This window comes from Schistocerca serialis, chromosome 1, assembly GCF_023864345.2.
Source record: "Schistocerca serialis cubense isolate TAMUIC-IGC-003099 chromosome 1, iqSchSeri2.2, whole genome shotgun sequence".
Taxonomy (NCBI): Eukaryota; Metazoa; Arthropoda; class Insecta; order Orthoptera; family Acrididae; genus Schistocerca; species Schistocerca serialis.
Window position 1 is genome coordinate 1,234,678,041 of NC_064638.1, and position 25,622 is coordinate 1,234,703,662.

At 41.0% G+C, this 25,622-nt stretch overlaps 1 protein-coding gene and 1 long non-coding RNA gene across 3 annotated transcripts in view; one reads left to right on the forward strand and one right to left on the reverse strand.

Moving 5' to 3' along the window:
* Positions 1-6,364, forward strand: part of LOC126419210 (uncharacterized) — an 88,498-nt gene extending 82,134 nt beyond the window's left edge. The window contains exons 2-3 of the long non-coding RNA XR_007575941.1: positions 2,544-2,724; positions 5,942-6,364. This is a non-coding gene — a long non-coding RNA (uncharacterized LOC126419210). The remainder of the gene's footprint in view (positions 1-2,543; positions 2,725-5,941) is intronic.
* Positions 1-25,622, reverse strand: part of LOC126419193 (rhodanese domain-containing protein CG4456-like) — a 169,427-nt gene that overhangs the window by 37,914 nt on the left and 105,891 nt on the right. For both annotated transcript variants that reach the window (XM_050086330.1, XM_050086338.1), the window contains exon 3: positions 23,843-24,002. In XM_050086330.1, the coding sequence (XP_049942287.1) occupies positions 23,843-24,002 (160 nt within the window). The remainder of the gene's footprint in view (positions 1-23,842; positions 24,003-25,622) is intronic.

The following is a 25,622-nucleotide window of genomic DNA, read 5'->3' on the forward strand; positions in this document are numbered from 1 at the left end:
CTGGTAACAAAGGGCATCCTGTTCAACAAAATGACAACTATAAAGCAGATAATAAACGTCAAGAAAAAAACAAAGTTATTAATATCACACAATAAACCTGAAACATGACAGATTGCTACTCACTGTAAAGATGAGATGTTGAGTCACAGACAAGCGCAACAAAAACACGCTATAAATTTGAGCTTTTGACCAAAAGGCCTTCTTCTGCAGTAGAAAATACACACACATTCAGGCAAGTGCAGCTCACAGTACACATGACAACTGTCTCTGGCCACTGAGGCCAGTGTCATTATTTCATCCTGGAATTTCCATTGTTTGATTAAACCTGAAACATCTACATTCAAGCGGACTCAAATAGCTGTCACTGACACTACAGTAGCTACAGCAAAATTCAGCAACACTAAATCGTAAGACTTGTATGGTCTACCAAATTTTGTTATTAAAAAGATAGCAACCACTTGGTACACTGAAAAATTTTATTTTTATGAGTTGTTCTTTTCCAACCTGCTTCAAGATAACAGTAGTTGCCCTTTACATAAAAAAGCAGACAAGTCATGTGTTGATAACTATCATCTTATTTTTCCTGCACCAATATTTTTTGAAAATAGTAGAACATTGCATGTATCAACAAATTTACAAAAATTTCATCTGCAATGGAATACTGACAAACACTCATTATGGCTTCTGAGAAAAATCATCTACATTGAAAGCTGTTGAAAATGTTGTTTTGATAATAATCAGTGTCATTGCAATTTTTATTTTTCCATGCTGTTATTCATGTTAAATATGTGCACAGGCAGTGTGCCACTTTACTAATCAGAGTTAGTTGTACTGCATTATGTCAGCCTTACACATTCTGTGCACCGTTTATGCTTTGCTAAATTCTACTATCATAATCTGAATGAAGAAGAATTAGGTATTATCTTGGCTTTTTGTTAATGCGAAGACGTTGTGAATGGATGTATGAGTTGTACTTCATAATTTCTGATTTTGGAGTACTGATGCAAAAGGAGCAATAAATATTTCATCACAAGATCAATGGTGAAATTTAACTGGAATTACTTATGTATATTCATCTAATTAATCCATTTATCATTGGTTAGGAAAAGATGGGACTCATGGAGGGTTGCAAGCAAGCCTACAGCTGATCAAAAAATATTTCACAGTGCACAGAAAGATTATCTGGTTCCACTATCTGGTGTGCATAACACAGATTAGAGCTCCTTCTATCCACTTATTTTCTATTCGCATGATCATTAAATTAAATTCCTGATTTCAGCTTAGGCTTGTGAATAACTAATAATTTTAAAGACTCAACTCAAATAGTAAAGTCAGATTAATTGAAATAGAAGTCAATATTATAGAGTGAGTGAGATGTTTTAAGTGGAATGCATACTTTAATGATATGAGATCTGGATTCCTAGATGTTTTAAGAGGTACGCCTCAATGTTCCATGCAGGGACTCTTATTGTTTACAATCTGGATCAATGACATACCTAGTATCATGACATGTAAATGTGTTCTGTACACTGATGATACTACTTTCATTACAACTGGAAATGGCATAGACCATCTAAAGGAACAAAACAAAGCCACCATAACAATATCTAATATCTGGTTTAAAGATGATGAAGTAAGTGCAAACCATAAAAAACTGTTAACCTTATAGGTGCACACTTGGATTCCAATTTAACTTGGAACCTTCACACAGATTGTTTATGCACTAAAGTATCAAGAGTTATATACCTGTTACACAAACTCAGAGCATGTGTGAGTGAAAACATGATGCTGAGCTCCCATTATTCATTTTTTATGGCCACGTAACAGAATGAAAACTGCTTTGAGGCACCTCCACTGGGACAAAAATAGTTTTTCTGTGGCAGAAAAAGATGTGCCACTCTTATGTGGCTAGCAGATGTGTAGCTGGTGTTCTCAAAAATAATGTATCCTGTATGGTGCTTTTCAAGACACTGGGTGTCATGACAGTCGCATCATTATTCATACTTAGTTGCTTAGTATACACAAAAGTCAACCAAGGGAGTTACAAATTAAGGCAATCACTTCACTGTCACAATACACATCACAAAGAAAAGATTGGCAGCCCTTTACAAGACTAACCAATATTCACAATAACCAAACAGACCCTGGAGTAAAACTCCACTGCCACAAGAAGCTCCCACAATCTCATTAAAAACCTTCAGCAATGTTCAATAAAACTGGTTTAAAAAGAAGGCTTTCTGTGCCACAGAGGACTGTTTTGATTGTGCGAAATAAGATTTAAAATTATAACTTATACTCATTGTATGTCAGTACGCAAATCTACATGATTTTACTACTTTCTTTATTATTATTATTATTATTATTATTATAGGTGCCATTATGTATTATTCAGTTTGTACAAACTATTAACATCAATACCACACAAAATGCATGTAAAATGCTTGGCTACAAAGTAAATAAAATGCTCTAAATGGCCCATAAACAGGTTGGCATAGGATGGAGCCATGCAGTTGCCCATTGGTATAACACATATTTGTTTGTAGGTGGTGCCTTCAAAGAAGAGGTAATTATGGTTGAGGATACAGTTAGTCATGGTGATGAGGAAGAAGGATGTAGGTTTGCAGTCAGTGAGCACTGGGACAACAGCCTACTTTCACTACCAACTTTTCAGCCAGTTTTCAGAGGAAGAGCCAGTTGCTGAGGACACCTGTGCAGATAAAGTGGGTAAATAGCTCCTACTAGCCTTTTCCCCATCTCTACTCTTCTCCTCTCCCCCTTCCCTGCCCTTGCCCCCTCCCCCCACTCCTGCTCACCCACATCACTATACCTAGCAGCCTAGTCCTATTCCCATCACGTCCTTGTATACTCCCACAGGCAGCACAGCATCTTCTGCCATCCCTCACTTGCTCTCCCCACCCATGCCTACTCCTCACTGTCACCACACATTCCAGCAGATTATAGCTGTTATTCCATTCCCACATGACTGCAGTCTCTGGCAGCTGAAGCCACACTGCAAATGGGAGCAGCAATGCATCATGGGAGTGGCAACTGGATGGGGGTAAGGAGGAGGCTGGCGTGGGGAGGGATGCAGGGTCGGTGTGAAGGACAGTGAAGTGCTGATGGGGAGCATCCAAGGATGAGGTGGAGAGAGGGTAGGGCAGCTAGGTGCAGTTGGGAGGTTAGACAGAGGGCTGGGAGTGGTAGTGGTGGTGGTGGTGGTGGTGGTGGTGGTGGTGCGGGGGGGGGGGGGGGGGGTAGCGGAAAAGGAGAGAAGTAAAAAGACTGGATGTGCTGGTGGAATGAGGGCTTTTTAGTGCTGGAATGGAAACAGAGACATGACTGGATGGGTGAGGACAATGACTATTGCAGGAAGAGTTCTGTATGGCACAGGCTCTGAAGCAGTCATAGAAATGAAGGATGCCTGCGAAACCAGTCATGTGATCTACATGCTAAGCTGCAACCATTGTTCTGCATTCCACGTGAGTATGACAACCAACAAGCTGTTCGTCCGCATGAATGGCCACCAACAAAGCGTGGCCAAGAGACAAGAGGACCACCCTTTTGCTGAGCATGCTGCCCAACATGACATCCTTCATTTCAATGATTGCTTCACAACCTGTGCCATATGGATTCTTACCACCAACACCAGCTTTTCTGAATAGCACACACCGAGCGAGGTGGCGCAGTGGTTAGCACACTGGACTCGCATTTGGGAGGACGACGGTTCAATCCCGTCTCCAGCCATCCTGATTTAGATTTTCCGTGATTTCCCTAAATCGCTTCAGGCAAATGCCGGGATGGTTCCTTTGAAAGGGCATGGCCGATTTCCTTCCCCATCCTTCACTCACCCGAGCTTGCGCTCCGTCTCTAATGACCTCGTTGTCGACGGGACGTTAAACACTAATATCCTCCTCCTCCTCTGAATAGCACAGATGGGAACGCTCCATGCAATTTAGCCTACGTTCCATAAACTTCCTGGCCTCAACCTCCATTAGTCATATATGAAGATAGTATCTGTTCTGTCCGAAAGAACAGATATCATCTTCATATAGTTAAGGCTAACCAGCCATTGACCTTCTTCTCCTGTGCTGGATGCACACGCATTGCCCCGAAATCTTACGAGACTCGGTAAGATTGTCTGCTGCGAGTAATGAGTGTAATGGGCAGGGGCACTACGAATGTAGTGTGTGGACATTAAGTTGGGAAAGTGGGTCTCATGGGGAGTGTGCAAGGGATAAATCCCTGCAGACGCACTATCCTCTGTGTCCTCGCTGGCTCAGATGTATAGAGCGTCTACCACGTAAGCAGGAGATCCTGGGTTTGAGTCCCGGTTGGGGCATACATTTTCAACTGTCCCCATTGATGTATATCAATGCCTGTCAACAGCTTAGGGTCTTGATTTAATTATCATTTCATTCATTAGTCATTGTCCTCACCAACCCAGCCCCTTCCCTGTTCCCATTCCAGCACTACACAGCCCTCATTCCACCAGTCTAACCAGTCTTTTTACTTCTTTCCTTCTCTTTTTTCCTGCCCCCCCCCCCCCCCCCATGCCCCACCTCTCCTCTACCATTTGTCTAACCTCCTGACTGCACCTCTCTCTTGCTCATCCCTGCACTCTCCCTAACAGCACTTCACTGCCACTCACTCCTACCTTGCATCCTTCCCCCTCCCCTCCCTGCCCCAGCTCCCTCCTTATCCCCACCCAGTTGCCACTCCCATCATGCACTGCTGCTGCTGCTCGCAGTGTGGCTTCAGCTGCCAGAGACTGCAGTCATGTGTGTGTTGCGTTTGCGTGCATGTGTGTGTGTGTGTGTGTGTGTGTGTGTGTGTGTGTGTGTGTGTGTGTGTGGTGCGTGTGTGTTTTGTTGTGCCAATCTGCGACTCAGCACCTCCACTACATGGTGAGTAGCAACTTTCCTTTTCCTATTATTATTACAGTCCATCCTGGATTTTCTGTTGTTTGATTGTTGTTATTCATTCCAGGACTTCTCATTGTTTTAAAAATTGTAATGCAATATTTGCTAAATAACATTTCCATTTGTTAATAAAAATGGAAGCTGAACCAACAACTAAATGATTACAATCCAATTATATTTCATGGTGACCCACTACTGAATTTGTTATGAAAGTGTATACTGTTTTATACTTAATAGCACTTGGAAATTTTCTAATCTTCAAAGGCAGTTTTTTAGTGTTTGTGAGATTTTTGTTGTACTGCTTCACAAAATTGATGTCTGGGCACTGACCTTCAAATCTTATAAGTATGAATGAAATCCTATAAGTATGAGGAAAATGAGTGAGGTACCCATGTTAGCCCCATAACACAACATTCATCAGATGAGTGACATGGACAGTTCCTCATGGAAACTCCTTAACGTTTTAGCAATGGACATCTGAACATTTTAACAATGGCAACTTGATCTATAGCATATGCTTGTTTCCTATCTCCTAACTGGACTCAAGTACTGTTGTTAGCTATCACTTTGTCATTCTCCCATCCCATATTGCTACCTGTACCTTCTTATTTGTTTCTTTCCCTTGTTGTATCATCATTCGTTATATTTTGCACTTTTCACCACTCAATAGTCTGCAGTTTATTTCTCCCATATTTTTGCTTTTATTTTACATTTATTCTCTTGTTGTCAATCATTTTCTCTTTTATGGTTATATTCCCAGTCTCTCCTTCCCATACTTCAGATTTCTTGTCTGTGTTCCCTGTCACTCCATAGTTCTCAGATTTTTTACGGTTGTTAGTTGTCAGATTCTTGCTATTTTGCTTCTTATACTATACAGCAACAGCTCAGTTGAATAGGTTTTGAATAGCTCCTGTGTAACAAATAAGGCACTTGCGCCTACCTTTTTTCGCATTTAATAATAGTTTTCAAATATTGTTTTTTAATTATCTTATTTCACTGAAAAGAATATTCAATTTTTGCAGGATCTTCAGCTACTAGTAAGGTGGCTCCATCATCTTCTCCTCACACCACACCTTACATGTCTGGTAATGGTTCAACTGTGTACCTCTGCCTCTAAAATACTTTGGCTGGCAAATGGCCTCCAATGAGTTGGTAATCATTGAGAGTTATGCTGGGCAGTTGTGCTGACCACTTTGCAGTTCCTGATTTGGAGTAACTTCTGACTAGTGATGACCTCTGCTGATAACATGAATTCTCCTGTTGGTGGTTACCATCTTGCAGACCTATGCCTTGGACTACACCTCACTGACAGGGCTCCATCAGGCACCTTCAATGGAGTTACCAGCCTGGTGCTATCTCCCTTCATAAATCCCCCGATGATTATTTACTAAGTGCTATGTTTTCCTGTAACCCAGATATACTGTACAGTTGCTTGATAATGTTTTTTTCCCTGTATTTGTATCCTGAATAAATGTGTTATTACTTATTGTCTACTTGACTGCTGTTTTATGTGTATGTTCTGAACCCCAGTACACAACAGACTGGGAAAGAGAATAATTTAAATCCTATTGCATTTTCTCCTCTCATCCACTGTATCAGTTTCAACCACCTCCCAAAGCCTCATTCACCATATCGATTAGTGATGATAGTAAAACCCTTCTTGGCTATTAGTAAGCACTACTGGTGTAAGGAACATGATGACAGTAAAACCCTTCTAGGCTATTACTAAGCACTACTGGTATAAGGAACATCATTCGTATCAAGATTTTTATTAACACTCCTCAGGAAAAATAACTTTGCCAATCAGGCCAAAAGGATCCTGACATATTGAGACAAAATTACATAAAAATTTAAGAACAATTACTGATAATCAATCAACAATGTTGTCAAATATTTCAGCGGGATTGAATAACGAAAAAGGTACAGTTTTAATTCAAATACTTGCTCTTTACTCTCCAAAAGTCATTCATGGAAACATGAAATATGGAAGTTTAAATTTACAACAAATGTTATTCTCTTTCCAAAAATATACTAATTTTGCATGACACTGGTTACTATTGTTGAAATATTTGAAGCAAATTTCAATAAGAGAAGCAAGATAATATTTCAACAATTGAATCTACATATCAATCTCTTCAAAGGTTCTAAGAAAACAGTCATCAAAACAGGCTGGCCACAAAAATCTTTAGAGTGTTGTGATGGTTTTTGCCTTCTTTATTTCTACATCTACATCTACATTGATACTCCGCAAGCCACCCAACGGTGTGTGGCGGAGGGCACTTTACGTGCCACTGTCATTACCTCCCTTTCCTGTTCCAGTCGCGTATGGTTCGCGGGAAGAACGACTGTCTGAGAGCCTCCGTGCGCGCTCTAATCTCTCTAATTTTACATTCGTGATCTCCTCAGGAGATATAAGTAGGGGGAAGCAATATATTCGATACCTCATCCAGAAACACACCCTCTCGAAACCTGGCGAGCAAGCTACACCACGATGCAGAGCGCCTCTCTTGCAGAGTCTGCCACTTGAGTTTATTAAACATCTCCGTAACGCTATCACGGTTACCAAATAACCCTGTGACGAAACGCGCCGCTCTTCTTTGGATCTTCTCTATCTCCTCCGTCAGACCGATCTGGTATGGATCCCACACTGATGAGCAATACTCAAGTATAGGTCGAACGAGTGTTTTGTAAGCCACCTCCTTTGTTGATGGACTACATTTTCTAAGCACTCTCCCAATGAATCTCAACCTGGCACCCGCCTTACCAACAATTAATTTTATATGGTCATTCCACTTCAAATCGTTCCGCACGCATACTCCCAGATATTTTACAGAAGTAACTGCTACCAGTGTTTGTTCCGCTATCATATAATCATACAATAAAGGATCCTTCTTTCTATGTATTTGCAATACATTACATTTGTCTATGTTAAGGGTCAGTTGCCACTCCCTGCACCAAGTGCCTATCCGCTGCAGATCTTCCTGCATTTCGCTACAATTTTCTAATGCTGCAACTTCTCTGTATACTACAGCATCATCCGCGAAAAGCCGCATGGAACTTCCGACACTATCTACTAGGTCATTTATATATATTGTGAAAAGCAATGGTCCCATAACACTCCCCTGTGGCACGCCAGAGGTTACTTTAACGTCTGTAGACGTCTCTCCATTCATAACAACATGCTGTGTTCTGTTTGCTAAAAACTCTTCAATCCAGCCACACAGCTGGTCTGATATTCCGTAGGCTCTTACTTTGTTTATCAGGCGACAGTGCGGAACTGTATCGAACGCCTTCCGGAAGTCAAGAAAAATAGCATCTACCTGGGAGCCTGTATCTAATATTTTCTGGGTCCCATGAACAAATAATGCGAGTTGGGTCTCACACGATCGCTGTTTCCGGAATCCATGTTGATTCCTACATAGTAGATTCTGGGTTTCCAGAAATGACATGATACGCGAGCAAAAAACATGTTCTAAAATTCTACAAGAGATCGACGTCAGAGATATAGGTCTATAGTTTTGCGAATCTGCTCGACGACCCTTCTTGAAGACTGGGACTACCTGTGCTCTTTTCCAATCATTTGGAACCCTCCGTTCCTCTAGAGACTTGCGGTACACAGCTGTTAGAAGGGGGGCAAGTTCTTTCACGTACTCTGTGTAGAATCGAATTGGTATCCCATCAGGTCCAGTGGACTTTCCTCTATTGAGTGATTCCTGTTGCTTTTCTATTCCTTGGACACTTATTTCGATGTCAGCCATTTTTTCGTTTGTGCGAGGATTTAGAGAAGGAACTGCAGTGCGGTCTTCCTCTGTGAAACAGCTTTGGAAAAAGGTGTTTAGTATTTCAGCTTTACGCGTGTCATCCTCTGTTTCAATGCCATCATCATCCCGTAGTGTCTGGATATGCTGTTTCGAGCCACTTACTGATTTAACGTAAGACCAGAGCTTCCTAGGATTTTCTGGCAAGTCGGTACATAGAATTTTACTTTCGAATTCAATGAACGCTTCACGCATAGCCCTCCTTACGCTAACTTTGACATTGTTTAGCTTCTGTTTGTCTGAGAGGTTTTGGCTGCGTTTACGCTTGGAGTGAAGCTCTCTTTGCTTTTGCAGTAGTTTCCTAACTTTGTTGTTGTACCACGGTGGGTTTTTCCCGTCCCTCACAGTTTTACTCGGCACGTACCTGTCTAAAACGCATTTTACGATTGCCTTGAACTTTTTCCATAAACACTCAACATTGTCAGTGTCGGAACAGAAATTTTCGTTTTGATCTGTTAGGTAGTCTGAAATCTGCCTTCTATTACTCTTGTTAAACAGATAAACCTTCCTCCCTTTTTTTATATTCCTATTAACTTCCATATTCAGGGATGCTGCAATGGCCTTATGATCACTGATTCCCTGTTCTGTACATACAGAATCGAAAAGTTCGGGTCTGTTTGTTATCAGTAGGTCCAAGATGTTATCTCCACGAGTCGGTTCTCTGTTTAATTGCTCGAGGTAATTTTCGGATAGTGCACTCAGTATAATGTCACTCGATGCTCTGTCCCTACCACCCGTCCTAAACATCTGAGTGTCCCAGTCTATATCTGGTAAATTGAAATCGCCACCTAAGACTATAACATGCTGAGAAAATTTATGTGAAATGTATTCCAAATTTTCTCTCAGTTGTTCTGCCACTAATGCTGCTGAGTCGGGAGGTCAGTAAAAGGAGCCAATTATTAACCTAGTTCGGTTGTTTAGTGTAACCTCCACCCATAATAATTCACAGGAACCATCCACTTCTACTTCACTACAGGATAAACTACTACTAACAGCGACGAACACTCCACCACCGGTTGCATGCACTCTATCCTTTCTAAACACCGTCTGTACCTTTGTAAAAGTTTCGGCAGTATTTATCTCTGGCTTAAGCCAGCTTTCTGTACCTATAACGATTTCAGCTTCGGTGCTTTCTATCAGCGCTTGAAGTTCCGGTACTTTACCAACGCAGCTTCGACAGTTGACAATTACAATACCGATTGCTGCTTGGTCCCCGCATGTCCTGACTTTGCCCCGCACCCGTTGAGGCTGTTGCCCTTTCTGTACTTGCCCAAGGCCATCTAACCTAAAAAACCGCCCAGCCCACGCCACACAACCCCTGCTACCCGTGTAGCCGCTTGTTGCGTGTAGTGGACTCCTGACCTATCCAGCGGAACCCGAAACCCCACCACCCTATGGCGCAAGTCGAGGAATCTGCAGCCCACACGGTCGCAGAACCGTCTCAGCCTCTGATTCAGACCCTCCACTTGGCTCTGTACCAAAGGTCCGCAGTCAGTCCTGTCGACGATGCTGCAGATGGTGAGCTCTGCTTTCATCCCGCTAGCGAGACTGGCAGTCTTCACCAAATCAGATAGCCGCCGGAAGCCAGAGAGGATTTCCTCCGATCCATAGCGACACACATCATTGGTGCCAACATGAGCGACCATCTGCAGATGGGTGCACCCTGTACCCTTCATGGCATCCGGAAGGACCCTTTCCACATCTGGAATGACCCCCCCCCGGTATGCACACGGAGTGCACATTGGTTTTCTTCCCCTCTCTTGCTGCCATTTCCCAAAGGGCCCCATTACGCGCCTGACGTTGGAGCTCCCAACTACCAGTAAGCCCACCCTCTGCAACTGCCCAGATCTTGCAGACTGAGGGGCAACCTCTGGAACAGGACAAGCAGCCATGTCAGGCCGAAGGTCAGTATCAGCCTGAGACAGAGCCTGAAACCGGTTCGTCAGACAAACTGGAGAGGCTTTCTGTTCAGCCCTCCGGAATGTCTTTCGCCCCCTGCCACACCTTGAAACGACCTCCCACTCTACCACAGGTGAGGGATCAGCCTCAATGCGGGCAGTATCCCGGGCAACCACAGTCGTAGTCCGATCAGGGGATGCGTGGGACGAGCTGGCCGTCCCCAACAAACCCCCATCCGGACCCCCACAGTGATGCCCATTGGCAACAGCCTCAAGCTGTGTGACCGAAGCCAACACTGCCTGAAGCTGGGAGCGAAGGGATGCCAACTCAACCTGCATCCGAACACAGCAGTTGCAGTCCCTATCCATGCTAAAAACTGTTTTGCAAAAAACGTCTGAACTAATCTACAGAGAGCGCAAACAAATCGACAAAATTTAAACGGTTATTAAAATACAAGATTGCCTAGTAAATGCAGTAATGCTGCTACTTGCGCACTGCTGACACTGCTCGGCGGCGGAAGGAGACCAAGCGAAATTACACTATTCAGGTACTAAAACGCAATGCTACACTCTCAAATACTATAAAACCCCCGAAATTTATGAATTAAACAATGCAAGTACCAAAAACACGCAAAGAAATTAAGAATTAAACTATGTAACAAACGAGTGAGCTAGGAGTATACGACTTGCTGCTCAGCTGCTTATCCAACGGCGGCAGGGAGCACACTGACTGACCAACCGACACTGGCCGTTCAAAACAAAAACAGTAGACAAATGACTACGCGAATTTACACTATTCAGGTACTAAAACGCGATGCTACAACTCTCAAATACTATAAAACGCCCGAAATTTATGAATTAAACAATGCAAGTACCAAAAACACGCAAAGGAATTAAGACTTAAACTATGTAACAAACGAGTGAGCTAGGAGTATACGACTTGCTGCTCAGCTGCTTATCCAACGGCGGCAGGTGTTGACATACTAGCTGAAAAAATAGGGGTTGAAAGTGCAACTACTGTCTATTGTAAATGATGTATCTGACAGATGCACAGTTGTGTTTCACAGTCTTTTACTTTCAGTGTTCACAACCCCCCCCCCCCCCCCCCCCCCCCCCCCAATAATACACAGTTATATATGTATGGCCAGTGCACTATTGTCTAAATAGTTTACTATTGAACATCTACGAGCTGTGAAAACCTAACCACAAAGTTCACTGTTCTTGAAGAATAGAAAGGTATGTATGGAGCAGACAATGTCGTTGTTTTAACACACGGCCTATTGGTGTAACACAAGTTGATGCGTTGTTGTCATTCTAACCAACACACGTTCCACATCTGAAACTTGGCCATGGACTGACTGTATTGTGACCAAAAATCAGGCCTTTTATATATCCTCACACTAATAGGTACAGAAACTACACATTGTCTGAAGTTAAATTTACGGAAATTACAATTAAAACTTAACTTATTAAATTCACTGAATTCATCAAAAATTTCCGTCTTTTTAACAGTTACTTCTACTACAAGAGTTAGGCCGAATTATTTGTTTAAATCTTGAAATTAACAAATATATGTATGCAGACAATATTTTGGACAAAACTGTTAATTACTTTGGAATTAATTAAGAGCCAGCTTTGCTAACATGTTTTCTAATAGAGCCAAATAGATCCTTTAAAAATACTAATAGTTGTTCCTCAACTGTTTATAATTAGTATAGAATTTATGTTTCTTTATATGTTGACAATAGAATTTAAGTTACGAAACAATTACTGATTTCAGCCTATAACAAAAGATACTAACTAGGAATAGTTGAAATTAGTTAGAAAATAATTACATACATAAAACTAAGCATAAAAATAGATCTGGTGATATATTCTTTAAAATTGAGGACCAACTTATCTCTTTAATGGAAATGCAGATTACATTCATGTATGTTAATGGCAAATAGTTAAAAGTGAAGAAAAGTATTTAAGGAGGCAGATGGCAAAACAAGAGGGGAAGTAAAAATATCCCAGCTTGCTTTGTTGCAGTGTGTTTGATTAAAATATGACAAATAATTCAAATTTACCTAAAAAGAAGTTCATTAAAAGGAAGCAAAAACAATTAAAGCTGTTTGATATGAAGCCAGTGCATGTCGGGCAATATGGTCAGGATGAACGGACCTGAAACTGCTTAGAGCAGGCCTGATGCACTGTTCAACATACTCCTCCTTTCCCAAGCTAACAGTGGGGACACACCCCAAGGCAGAAAATTACAATGATACCCTGATGAACAGAGAAGTAATTTTTAAGTAAAACGAGTAAAAACTAAGTCATCAAGTTACATGCTGATCGCATAGATGAAACAGTTGTGAAAAGGCACTTAAAAGATAAGAAGGTAACTGTCCAAAGCAACTAACTTGTATCTAGCAGTAAACAAGTTCAGTGGCCAACTGATATTTAGTTTCAAAACTTTAACCCACCAAAATATTTACTACAAGATTTGCCCTGGTAAGACGCATAAGCTTGCAGGCTCCAAATAACTAAAGAAAGCAACTTTGTGATTTAGTGCACAATGTACCAGGCAAAAGAAAAGTATTTTGGATGTCATGAATGACACATTGAACATAAAAGATTTTTACAAAACCCCAATGACATACAATCAAATCACAGCTCTATGACAATTATCAAATGGGTGCTATTATGCTTTGATACGAGTGACACACTCCTCAAATCATCAGTCCAGGCACAGTGAGAGGGAACAATAACAACAGGAGGCTGAACCGAGCCTGATATAGGAGCAGGAGGGCACAAACATGCACAGGAAGCAAACCAGTCACAATTATCATGCTCCTAGGAGGGAGCGACATCAGTCTTTATGAATGCCGTGTGGTCTCAGCACCAAAGCAACAGACTAAAAGTAGCTCGCTGAGCATACAAAACTGCTGAGTGATGACAAACAATGGAAAAACTTGGAGGCACCAGGACACGAGTGGATGATGATGACCTACTGCTTGCCTCCATATCACGTTGCCCAAAGGAATGATGTGTCCACTCCCCATCTCTGGCACACGTCCCTTGTGTCCAGAAGATGCTCAGCCAGACCAGCTTAAAGTCACATGGGTGGTAGAACAAACAGCCAGCCTGTTGACCTGCAGACTTGCACTGTCCATTCTGCTTCAGTGACTGCCTCTCCTGGAAAGAGCCTCAACAGCTCTCACAGTAAGTATGCTGCACTCCCTTCACACCAAAGATTGTGTTCCAAGAGACATGGCGTGAGCTATTGGACACTCAACAGTTCAGCAGTGTACATTTTATAATTGGCAAAGTCATTCCACATTCATGCCATCCTTTTCCATCATTGGCAATGCAGTTTCCACATTTCTTTGTCCATTTTCATCATTTGTGCTGAGGGTAACCAATGCTTTTTGCCCCATTCTTGTCCCAATATCTGTGTAGTTGACAATCATAGCATTTCCAATGTCATCTCTCACCCAGGTGATGCTCCATCCTGCCATGCGATGCTGCTCCCTATTGCATCACCACATTGCAGCCATGGCAGGCTCTCTTCTCATGCGTGTCACTGCCTTGTACAAAGTAACTCGTGACATAACATCAAATTTTTTGTTGGCTCAAGTGTTGATTCTCCCAGTCAAATTGCATACAAGGTTTTGCAACAAAATGATACATTTTCGACCATGGTCAAGTTTAGTGAAGGTTTTAGTTGCTAGCTATGCTTGCTCCATGGCTCTGGCAGCATTTTTGGACCATGCCCTATCTTTGTACTGAGCTCTCTTCTTGATTCTGATTCCACCCTCCTCCCTGCTGCTACTTCCAGTTACCTCTGCATGTTGCAGCCATGGCATGTCCTTCCAAGAGTGGCATGCATCCTGGGTCTACCACCCTACAGGATCAACCAGCCTACTGGGTCATCCAGCTTCCAGGGTCATCTCACTTCCAGAGTCATAGTGGCATCCACACTCCTTGGTCATCCAGCCTCCAGGTTCATTTGGCCTCCATGGACATCTGGCCTTGAATGATGACTCACCCCAAGGGCTCCAAGGATCAATTGGTTGGTGCAACTTCACACTCAGTGGGCACCTCCAATGCACTATCCTCTTCCACCAGCCTCTTTGGCTCACCAGACCCTTGATTCCTCATTCCTTACCCAACACTTATTTATTACTTTTCTGTTCCCTTACACATACCATAGTGTTGAGCACTCAATGGGCCATTTATGCAGCTTATCCTTTTCTCTTCCATGCCCTTGCATATGCCACAGCAGCAGGTGCTTTTCAGACCACTTCTTGTGGCACTGCACCCTCTTCTTGTCCATACTCATACTCACTATCCAGCAGCTGGCAGTTAGCATACCAGTATTTCCAGCACTTTCCTGTTTTCCTGCCATGTTCCTTCACATTGGATCTTTCAATGGTTTTCCAGTCAATGGATTCCTCCAGCACTCTGCCTTTCACCTCCCACGTTTTCCTTGAGACACCTCCCATGATCCTTTGCCATCATCTTTCTATGACATCCTATTCTTAATCTGTTTCTTTTTCAGTCACACTCATTCTTGCCCAATCTGCTCTTCACTGTCATTCCTGATCCATCCATAATGTCTATCTGGCAACACCTCTACACCTTTAGTACCAATTGTGAGGTCTGGACTCCAGCTGCCATTAGCTCTCTGGACACAAGTGGACATACCATATCACCCAAGGGAGGCACCATGCCCACGGTGGACACTTGTCGATGCTGCTCCTTCCAGGATCTGGTGTGTGCCACCATCTCTCTCTTTCATCACAGGAGGGAGAGGGTACAGACTTTGCAAGGGGAAAGGGAATGCAATATCTTTGGCTATTAAGAAGTTGGCTCCCTCATTATCTCCACAAAGAAGAAGGAATGCAATATTCACACCTACTCTCTGACCAGAAAGCAACTGCTTGCACACCTGAGTCCAGGGGTGGTCTAGTCTCAAACACTGTCCATTTCTGACACATGTGTTTGCAGACCACTTGCACCACAACAGTTTTTGGGTAGCAAGCTAGCACAACAACAATAATAACAAAGTGACTTGTTATTGCTGTGAGCTCAGGTTGACACCACTTCAGGTGTTACTGATGCTGACAGGAGGCATTTCAGTCAACAGCAGGAGCTGCAGCCAGAGTGGGACTGTTTCTTTCCACAAGTCACATGCCTGGAAATAGTTCACACTGTGTTCCCCTGCCTAAGTAGAACTTAGGCTGATGAACAGCCTTTGATGTGTCAGTCATTGTTAGATGTAACACCAGGTAATTGTGCTGACAGCTCCATGGTGCCTCATTGGGAGTACCTCCCGACTAGTGTCAGCTTCTGCCAATCTGACAAATCCTTCTCTTGGTGGACACTGACTCATAGACCTTGGTCTTGGACTCCACCTCAGTATTAGGGCTCAGTCATACCCTTCAAGAGGGAAACAGGTACTGCACCATCTGACAATGAAAAAACTGCTGTCCTAAAAATTAATAATTTGGCAATAACTGATAGTAAACAGATAACAGACATATTTAACAACCACTTTCTAAGTGTCACCTCTAAAATAGGTTGCAGTGGTGACCTAAGGGAAACTGCAGGTATTCTGAAACTTAACCTCCCACAATGTTTTAATGATATAAATGTAACACCCATAACTGTTAATGAAATAAAAAAAATAATTCACTCATTGAAAAGTAAAGGATCTTCAGGTATAGATAGCATCTCTATAAACTGTTGAAAGCTTGCAGTAATGATGTAAGTGTAGTACTTGCTCACATTTGCAACACGTCTCTTTATGAGGGAGTTGTTCCAGAGAGAATGAAATATGCCATTGTGAGACCTCTTTTCAAGTCTGGCGATGCTACAGATGTCAAAAATTATCATCCTCTCTCTCTCTTAACAACATTTTCAAAGGGTCTTGAAAAGGCAGTGTATAACAGGATTGTGGCACATCTTGATAAACTTAATATCATTAACCACAGACAGTTTGGTTTTCAAAAAGGGGTTTCCACAGAGCATGCCATATATTCACTCACAAATGATGTCTTGGAGTCTATTAATAGTAAGAAGTCACCAGTTGGTGTCTTCTGTGATATTTCCAAGGCCTTTGATTGTGTAAACCACAAGATACTCTTGGAGAAGGCCTATCAATACGGAATCAAAGGGCCTATAGGTTGTTGTTGTTGTTGTTGTGGTCCTCAGTCCTGAGACTGGTTTGATGCAGCTCTCCATGCTAATCTATCCTGTGCAAGCTCCTTCATCACCCAGTACCTACTGCAACCTACATCCTTCTGAATCTGCTTAGTGTATTCATCTCTTGGTCTCCCTCTACAATTTTTACCCTCCACGCTGTCCTCCAATGCTAAATTTGTGATCCCTTGATGCCTCAGGACATGTCCTACCAACCGATCCCTTCTTCTAGTCAAGTTGTGCCACAAACTTCTCTTCTCCCCAATCCTATTCAATACCTCCTCATTAGTTACGTGATCTACCCACCTAATCTTCAACATTCTTCTGTAGCACCACATTTCGAAAGCTTCTATTCTCTTCTTGTCCAAACTATTTATTGTCCGTGTTTCACTTCCATACATGGCTACACTCCATACAAATACTTTCAGAAACGACTTCCTCACACTTAAATCTATACTCAATGTTAACAAATTTCTCTTCTTCAGAAACGCTTTCCTTGCCATTGCCAGTCTACATTTTATATCCTCTCTACTTCGACCATCATCAGTTATTTTGCTCCCCAAATAGCAAAACTCCTTTACTACTTTAAGTGTCTCATTTCCTAATCTAATACCCTCAGCATCACCCGACTTTATTCGATTACATTCCATTATCCTCGTATTGCTTTTGTTGATGTTCATCTTATATCCTCCTTTCAAGACACTGTCCATTCCATTCAACTGCTCTTCCAAGTCCTTTGCTGTCTCTGACAGAATTACAATGTCACCGGCGAACCTCAATGTTTTTATTTCTTCTCCATGGATTTTAATACCAACTCCGAATTTTTCTTTTATATCCTTTACTGCTTGCTCAATACACAGATCGAATAACATCGGGGAGAGGCTACAACCCTGTCCCACTCCCTTCCCAACCACTGCTTCCCTTTCATGCCCCTTGACTCTTGTAACTGTCATCTGGTTTCTGTACAAATTGTAAATAGTGTTTCACTCCCTGTATTTTACCCCTGCCACCTTTAGAATTTGAAAGAGAGTGTTCCAGTCAACATTGTCAAAAGCTTTCTCTAAGTCTACAAATGCTAGAAACGTAGGTTTGCCTTTCCTTAATATTTCTTCTACGATAAGTCGTAAGGTCAGTATTGCCTCATGTGTTCCAACATTTCTAAGGAATCTAAACTGATCTTCCCCGAGGTCGGCTTCTACCAGTTTTTCCATTCGTCTGTAAATAATTCGTGTTAGTATTTTGCAGCTGTGACTTATTAACCTGATAGTTCGGTAATTTTCACATCTGTCAATACCTGCGTTCTTTGGGATTGGAATTATTATATTCTTCTTGAAGTCTGAGGGTATTTCGCCTGTCTCATACATCTTGCTCACCAGATGGTAGAGTTTTGTCAGGAATGGCTCTCCCAAGGCCGCCAGTAGTTCTAATGGAATGTTGTCTATTCCCGGGGCCTTGTTTCGACTCAGGTCTTTCAGTGCTCTGTCAAACTCTTCATGCAGTGTCGTATCTCCGATTTCATCTTCATACATCCTCTCCCATTTCCGTAATATTGTCCTCAACTACATCGCCCTTGTATAGACCCTCTATATACCCCTTCCACCTTTCTGCTTTCCCCTCTTTTCTTAGCCCCATTTCTTAGCCCCAATCCATATTCACCTACTATGTTTCCTTCTCTCCCTTTTCCTACACTCGAATTCCAGTCACCCATGACTATTAAATTTTCATCTCCCTTCACTACCTGAATAATTTCTTTTATCTCATCATACATTTCTTCAATTTCTTCGTCATCTGCAGAGCTAGTTGGCATATAAACTTGTACTAGTGTAGTAGGCATGGGCTTCGTGTCTATCTTTGCCACTATAATACGTTCACTATGCTGTCTGTAGTAGCTTACCCGCACTCCTATTTTTTTATTCATTATTAAAACTACTCTTGCATTACCCCTATTTGATTTTGAATTTATAACCCTGTATTCACCTGACCAGAAGTCTTGTTCCTCCTGCCACTGAACTTCACTAATTCCCACTATATCTAACTTTAACGTATCCATTTCCCTTTTTAAATTTTCTAGCCTACCTGCCCGATTAAGGGATCTGACATTGCACGCTTCGATCCGTAGAATGCCAGTTTTCTTTCTCCTGATAACGACGTTCTCTTGAGTAGTCCCCACCCGAAGATCCGAATGGGGGACTATTTTACCTCCGGAATATTTTACCCAAGAGGACGCCATCATCATTTAATCATAGAGTAAAGCTGCATGCCCTCGGGAAAAATTACGGCTGTAGTTTCCCCTTGCTTTCAGCCACTCGCAGTACCACAACAGCAAGGCCGTTTTGGTTAATGTTACAAGGTCAGATCAGTCAATCATCCAGACTGTTGCCCCTGCAACTACTGAAAAGGCTGCTGCCCCTCTTCAGGAACCACACGTTTGTCTGGCCTCTCAACAGATACCCCTCCGTTGTGGTTGCACCTACGGTACGGCTATCTGTATCGTTGAGGCACGCAAGCCTCCCCACCAACGGCAAGGTCCATGGTTCATGGGGGGGGGGGGGGGGGCTATAGGTAACTGGCTAAAATCGTATCTTGAAGACAGGAAACAAAAGGTGGTTCTAAATGGCTGCAACAAAGTATCTTCTAATCTAGTGGATTCTGAATGGGGCAAAATTCAGCATGGATTTCCCCAGGGATCTGTCATTGGACCCTTGCTGTTTTTAATATATGTTATTGATTTACCCCTGTCCATTAGTAAAAATTGTGAATTCACAATGTTTGCTGATGATACAAGCATTGTCATAGATGGTAAGTCTACTGCTGATCTGGAGACTGATGTTAATGATATACTCAGAGAATTCAATTAATTCTCTTTCAGTTAATATTTAAAAAACTAATTTTATACAGTCCCACACAAAAAATAAAACTCTAGAAAATATAGTAATTGCTCATGACAATCAGGAACTAGAACAGGTGCACTCCACTAAATTCCTGGGGGTTCACATTGACAGTAAGCTCAACTGGGAACAGCATGTGTCCCTTACTCTAAAAAGGCTTTCATCAGCAACTTTTGCTCTAAGAATCATTACTCATTATGGGGACATCAGCATTTTAAAATCAGCTTACTTTGGGTACTTTCACTCATTAATGAGTTACGGCATAATATTCTGGGGTAATTCACCAGCCTAAAAAAAAAATCTTAACTGCTCAGAAGAGAGCAGTCAGAATCGTGCGGGGTTCCTCCACGAACTTCATGTAGAAAACGTTTTACACAGTTAGGTATTCTGACCACAACATGTCAGTACATATACTCTCTGATGAATGTAGTTAATAAAGACTATGCTCAGTATGAAACAAATTGTTCATACCACAACTACAATACTAGAGGTAAAGATGATCTACATGTTGAACTAAAAAATTTAACACTTGTACAGAAGGGAGTAAAGTATGCTGCTATAAAGACTTTTAATGCATTGCCTAATTATATTAAATGTACAAGGGAAAAAGAAACGCTGTTCAAAGGTACGTTAAAAAAATACCTGCTTGACCATCCACTGTACTTGTTAGATGAATTCTTTTCCAGAAGTAATGCCCTCCCTTAATAATAGATGTATTTAGTCTCTTAGTTATTAGATGGATGATACAATATTATGTTAACGTTATAGTGTTAATGTTATAGTTATAATGTTATATTGAGAATTGCTATACTAGTTAAATGACAGCTTGTAAATGAGAAAAAGTGATACTTATTAATATCTATATCATTGTATTATATTACTATTCTGTAGCATTAATTGTATTTGTACAATTGTATTGACACGTTCCACATTCAGGCGAATCACTCACATGTATGGATCTATGGAATACGCATACCAAATAAAAAATAAAAAAAATATCAGCCAGATGATATCTTCTCTACTAACTTCATGAGTGGTTACTTGCTAAATACTATGTCTTCCTGTAACCTGCATATACTGTACAGTTACCTGATACTGTTATTTCTTCCCTTATTGTATCCTGAATAAATGTGTTATTACTTCTAGTCTAATTGACTGTCATTTCATCTGTCTGTAACAAACCCCAATACATAACAATTTTCATTTAAGTGTGATTACTACTACACATGAACCTATACAGAAATTATAAAGTTGTTGTTAATGTTTGAATGATCATTTCACTTCACGTGAGCGTGATTAGAGTTATGCAACTAGAGTAAAATTGCTTGTATCAAATGGATGTGGAAGTGTCAATCTTACATTGTTAATTGTCATCTACAGAAGATAATAGATGATGCTTGCATTGTAAGTGAACATACAGGGCCTGCACAATGTTTGTTGTTCCAAGAGACAGAAAGTGCTTCTAAAACTGGATTGTTTTTATAGAAATATATATGTCTTAAACTGCAGACTGGTGTTCATTTTTAACCCAGTCGTGTACATATGTCTCAATTACAAAACACAAGATTTTTTAGAGTGAGAAGTGTTTCACATAAATGGCAGGGGAGTAATTAGCATTCTTTTAAGTAATTTTACTAGGGACTATTCCACATTGTGAACATGTGAGAAAACAGCACGCACGGACTGTTACTTTCATGTTCTTGTTCTGCATCAACATCTACATCTATACTCTGCAACTCACTTTACAGTGTGTGGTGGAGGGTACTTTGTGTACCACTGTCACTTTCCCCCTTTCCTGTTCTACTAGTGTAAAGTCTGTGGAAGAACTATTGCTGGAAAGCTTCCACATGAGCTCCAATCCCTCTAATATTATCTTCAGGGTCTTTTACAAGATATACATAGGAGGCAGCAATACACTGGTTTACTCTTCTGGACAAGCATGCTCTCAGAACTTTAACAGTAGATCATACTGTGATGCAGAATGCCTCTCTTGCAATGTCTGCTACCAGAGTTGGCTGAGCATCTCCCTGATGCTTTCACACTTTCTAAATGAATATGTTGTATAACATGTTGCTCTTCTTTGGATCTTCTCAATTTTCTCTATCAGTTGTATCTGGTATGGATTCCACACTGGTGAGTAACAAGTGTTTTGTTAACTACTACTTTTGTTGATGGACTGCATTTTCTGGGGATTCTTTCAAAGAATCTCAGTCTGGCATCTGCCTTACCTGTGATTAATTTTATGTGGTCATTCCAATTCAGATTGCTCTAGAAGCATGCTCCAAGCAGTTTATGGAATTAAAATCTCCCAGTGATTACTCTGACATCGTACAATATAGAGTCTTTCTGTCTGTGTATCCAAAATACTTACATTTGTTTATGTTGAGGGTAAATTACCACTACCTGCATGGAGTATCAGTCATTTGCTCATGAAGATCATTTACTGGCTAAACCAGTTACATCTCTTATGTCTTTCTTGATACTCTAGTAGCATTCCTAAGGAGAGGCAAGCTTCTACTACATACTGATGCAGCCATTGGCTAAGAAGTAATGTATGCTACTGAGAATAAGATAAATGTTGGATCTGGTTTAAACAATAAACAATACATGTGAGTATTAACTATTAACATATGAAGTCACATTATTTCATGGATAGACACTATTACAATACAGATTGATTATCTTGTACTCACTGCAGATGACAGACAAACAGATTATTTGTCAAGATATTGTATAGAAAATTCATGTTGACATGTGGACTGTAGGCCATGAAGTATGTGTGAAACTAGTATTGACATTTTCTTGCAGACTTACATACAACACGTCTATGTTCAAACAATGGAAAATCCAGGTAGGAATATCGAAAATGTAGGAAAAGGCAGAGTACTACTTACCGTAAAGAAGATATGGTAAGCTGCAGACTGGCCTGTCTGCAACTTAACCTGTCTTCTTAACAGTAAGTAGCAATGTCTTTTTCTACATTGTGACATATCTATGTTCTTTGTTCCATTCCTCAATTGAAGACTTAGTGGATATAAGATGTAGAAATGAGTTCAATGATTTGTGACTTACTAGGTCTACTATAATGAGGCAGGAAAAACCATTACATCTTACATTTATATTGTTGTTGTTGTGGTCTTCAGTCCTGAGACTGGTTTGATGCAGCTCTCCATGCTATTCTATCCTGTGCAAGCTTCTTCATCTCCCAGTACCTACTGCAACCGACATCCTTCTGAATCTGTTTAGTGTATTCCTCTCTTGGTCTCCCCTCCAATATTCTCCTAGTCAAGTTGTGCCACAAATTTATCTTCTCTCCAGTTCTATTCAATACCTTCTCATTAGTTATGTGATCTCCCCATCTAATCTTCGGCATTCTTCTGTAGCACCACATTTTGAAAGCTTCTATTCTCTTCTTGTCTAAACTATTTATCGTCCACGTTTCACTTCCATACATGGCTACACTCCACACAAATACTTTCAGAAACGACTTCCTCACACTTAAATCTATACTCGATGTTAACAAGTTTCTCTTCTTCAGAAATGCTTTCCTTGCCATTGACAGTCTACTAATAAAGATTAATGCCATAGATATAAGTAGGCTTAACTTGAAACAGGATGGTCATATTCAAGTTGACACGGTGAGGCAAAGAAGAGACCTTGAGTACTGGAAAGGTATACATATGAGCACTGCCTCCTCCCCTCCCAACATCCCTCCCTTCACACACACACACACACACACACACACACACACACACACACACACACACACACACACACACACACACACACACAGAGAGAGAGAGAGAGAGAGAGAGAGAGAGAGAGAGAGAGAGAGAGAGAGTATTGAAACAAATGCCAGCAGAAAATAGGCAAGCATTAAATCTCTGAATTTGTTAACAATAATTATTCTCATAGGGAAGGAGATACAAAATAAGAAAAGATTAAGGAAATATTTATATAAATAAGAGGATTGTTAATGAGTTCTATTTCAAGGAAGAATAAACAACTAAAAGTTTTGAAAACTCCAATTCAGTATCTACATTAGCTCTGCTGAGGTAGCGTCAGCATAAGTAATTTCATTTATCATAGTGGAAAATATAATAAAATCTCTTTAACAAATAACTTTTTATTCTTACTTGTTGTAGCCCATATGAAGAGCAGCTCTCAGAGCTTTGTAACTTCTTGCTCCTGTAGAGCAGACAAAAACAATTGGATCTTCTGGTCTTGGTTTATCAAAACCATATTTCTTTTTAAATATTTTATCTGGGACCTTCATAGCAGTAACATATTCATTTACTGAAAGAAATACATTTTCATGAATTAGTGTTAAAAAGTACTGAACAATACTTAATTGTATCTTTCATTTTAATTTTCAGGAAAAAAAATTAAAAATATGTCATATAGTTTGTAGTCTTAAAACATATTTTTACATGGAACTTATCTGTCTGAACGAATAGCAGAAGGTTACATTTGAGGGGGCCATCAATAATGAGGTCATGTATGGGGGAAAAACAAGCCATCTTCTTTTTAAAGGAACCACCCTGACTTTCACATTAATTACTTTAGGAAAACTGAATATATAATCTAGATGCCAAACAAAAGTGCTTGTGTTGACTGTCAATAGTGGATCCACAGTCATGAGTTTGCCTAAACTGCTGCAAAGCTCAGTGATATCACCTTTGATTCAATCTATTTTCTCTTGGCAATCTGACTGTAAGTGATTTATGACTTTCTACCAATGAATTCTAATAAATATGCTTTGTTACAGAAAATGGTGGCACATCATTATGTTCACCAAGTATAGTGCCTCATTCCCATATTGGTGACCCTGATTTGTTTCTTCCACCCACGAAATATGTGTGTGCATTACCGGTTTTGCATCAGGACCTGTAAACAATGGATCACATACCCCACTGTGACTCAAACTCTATGTTCCAGGCTCATACAGTAAACTTAAACTGTGAAGCAAAAACTCTGTCTTCACTGCACTTCCCGGATTTGTGTGCACATTTACATTTACTTCATACTGGTGTTCTAGCCCCTAACCTCAATTGGCTAATGCCACCATGGTAGGAAGCACATGTACTCATGCCACTACCTCACATGTGTTTCCAGGCTTATTTGGCCTATCCAAACTAAGTAAATGCAATTTCAACATGAAGCCACATTGTCAACTCAGGTAATTGAGCCACCAATTCCGTTTTCACTACCTCAGCAGCCTGTGAGTATTGTTTATCTGCACTTGGTGCATGTACCCTTTACCTACCTCATCTGCTGCTCTACTCAGAATTCCACTGCCTACAGCGTCCCTCCTCAACTACGTCTCTCTTCAACATTCACTTGTCTCCACACCTTACCCTGTTCCACTGCAGCATATTCCTCCAAGCAGATTCCCCAAACTTCTCCAGTGGCAAAAAGTGAATCCAAAAACATGGTTTGCCTTGGTGGAGAACGTCTTCACCATTCATGGAATAATTAATGATAATGTTCTTTTTATTTATCCTATAGCCATCTCCATGATCATATAGACCATATTAGTGATTTGGTTTTCCACCTGCTTACCCAATGTAAATACATCACTGTTAAGTCTCTCATTGTTGAGCACCTGTCGCATCCTCCACCACAGGTGATGATACATCACATCATCCACAAGGTACAACTTCAAGACAGAACATCTTCGCTGCTGTGGAGGCAACTTCGAGTGCAGGCTGGTTCAGAGGACATGCCTAACGTCACCTTGTTGACACTGTGGTTTACCAGACTTCCCATTAACTTGCAACATCAGTTACTTTAGCACTCTGCAAATACATTGGAATTGAATATCATCTGCCACTGACAGCTTCTCCCTATGGCTGGCTTGTTGCCTACCTCTAAGGGCTGGTAACAGCACTCCTGCTTCCTGTTCATCACCTCCGC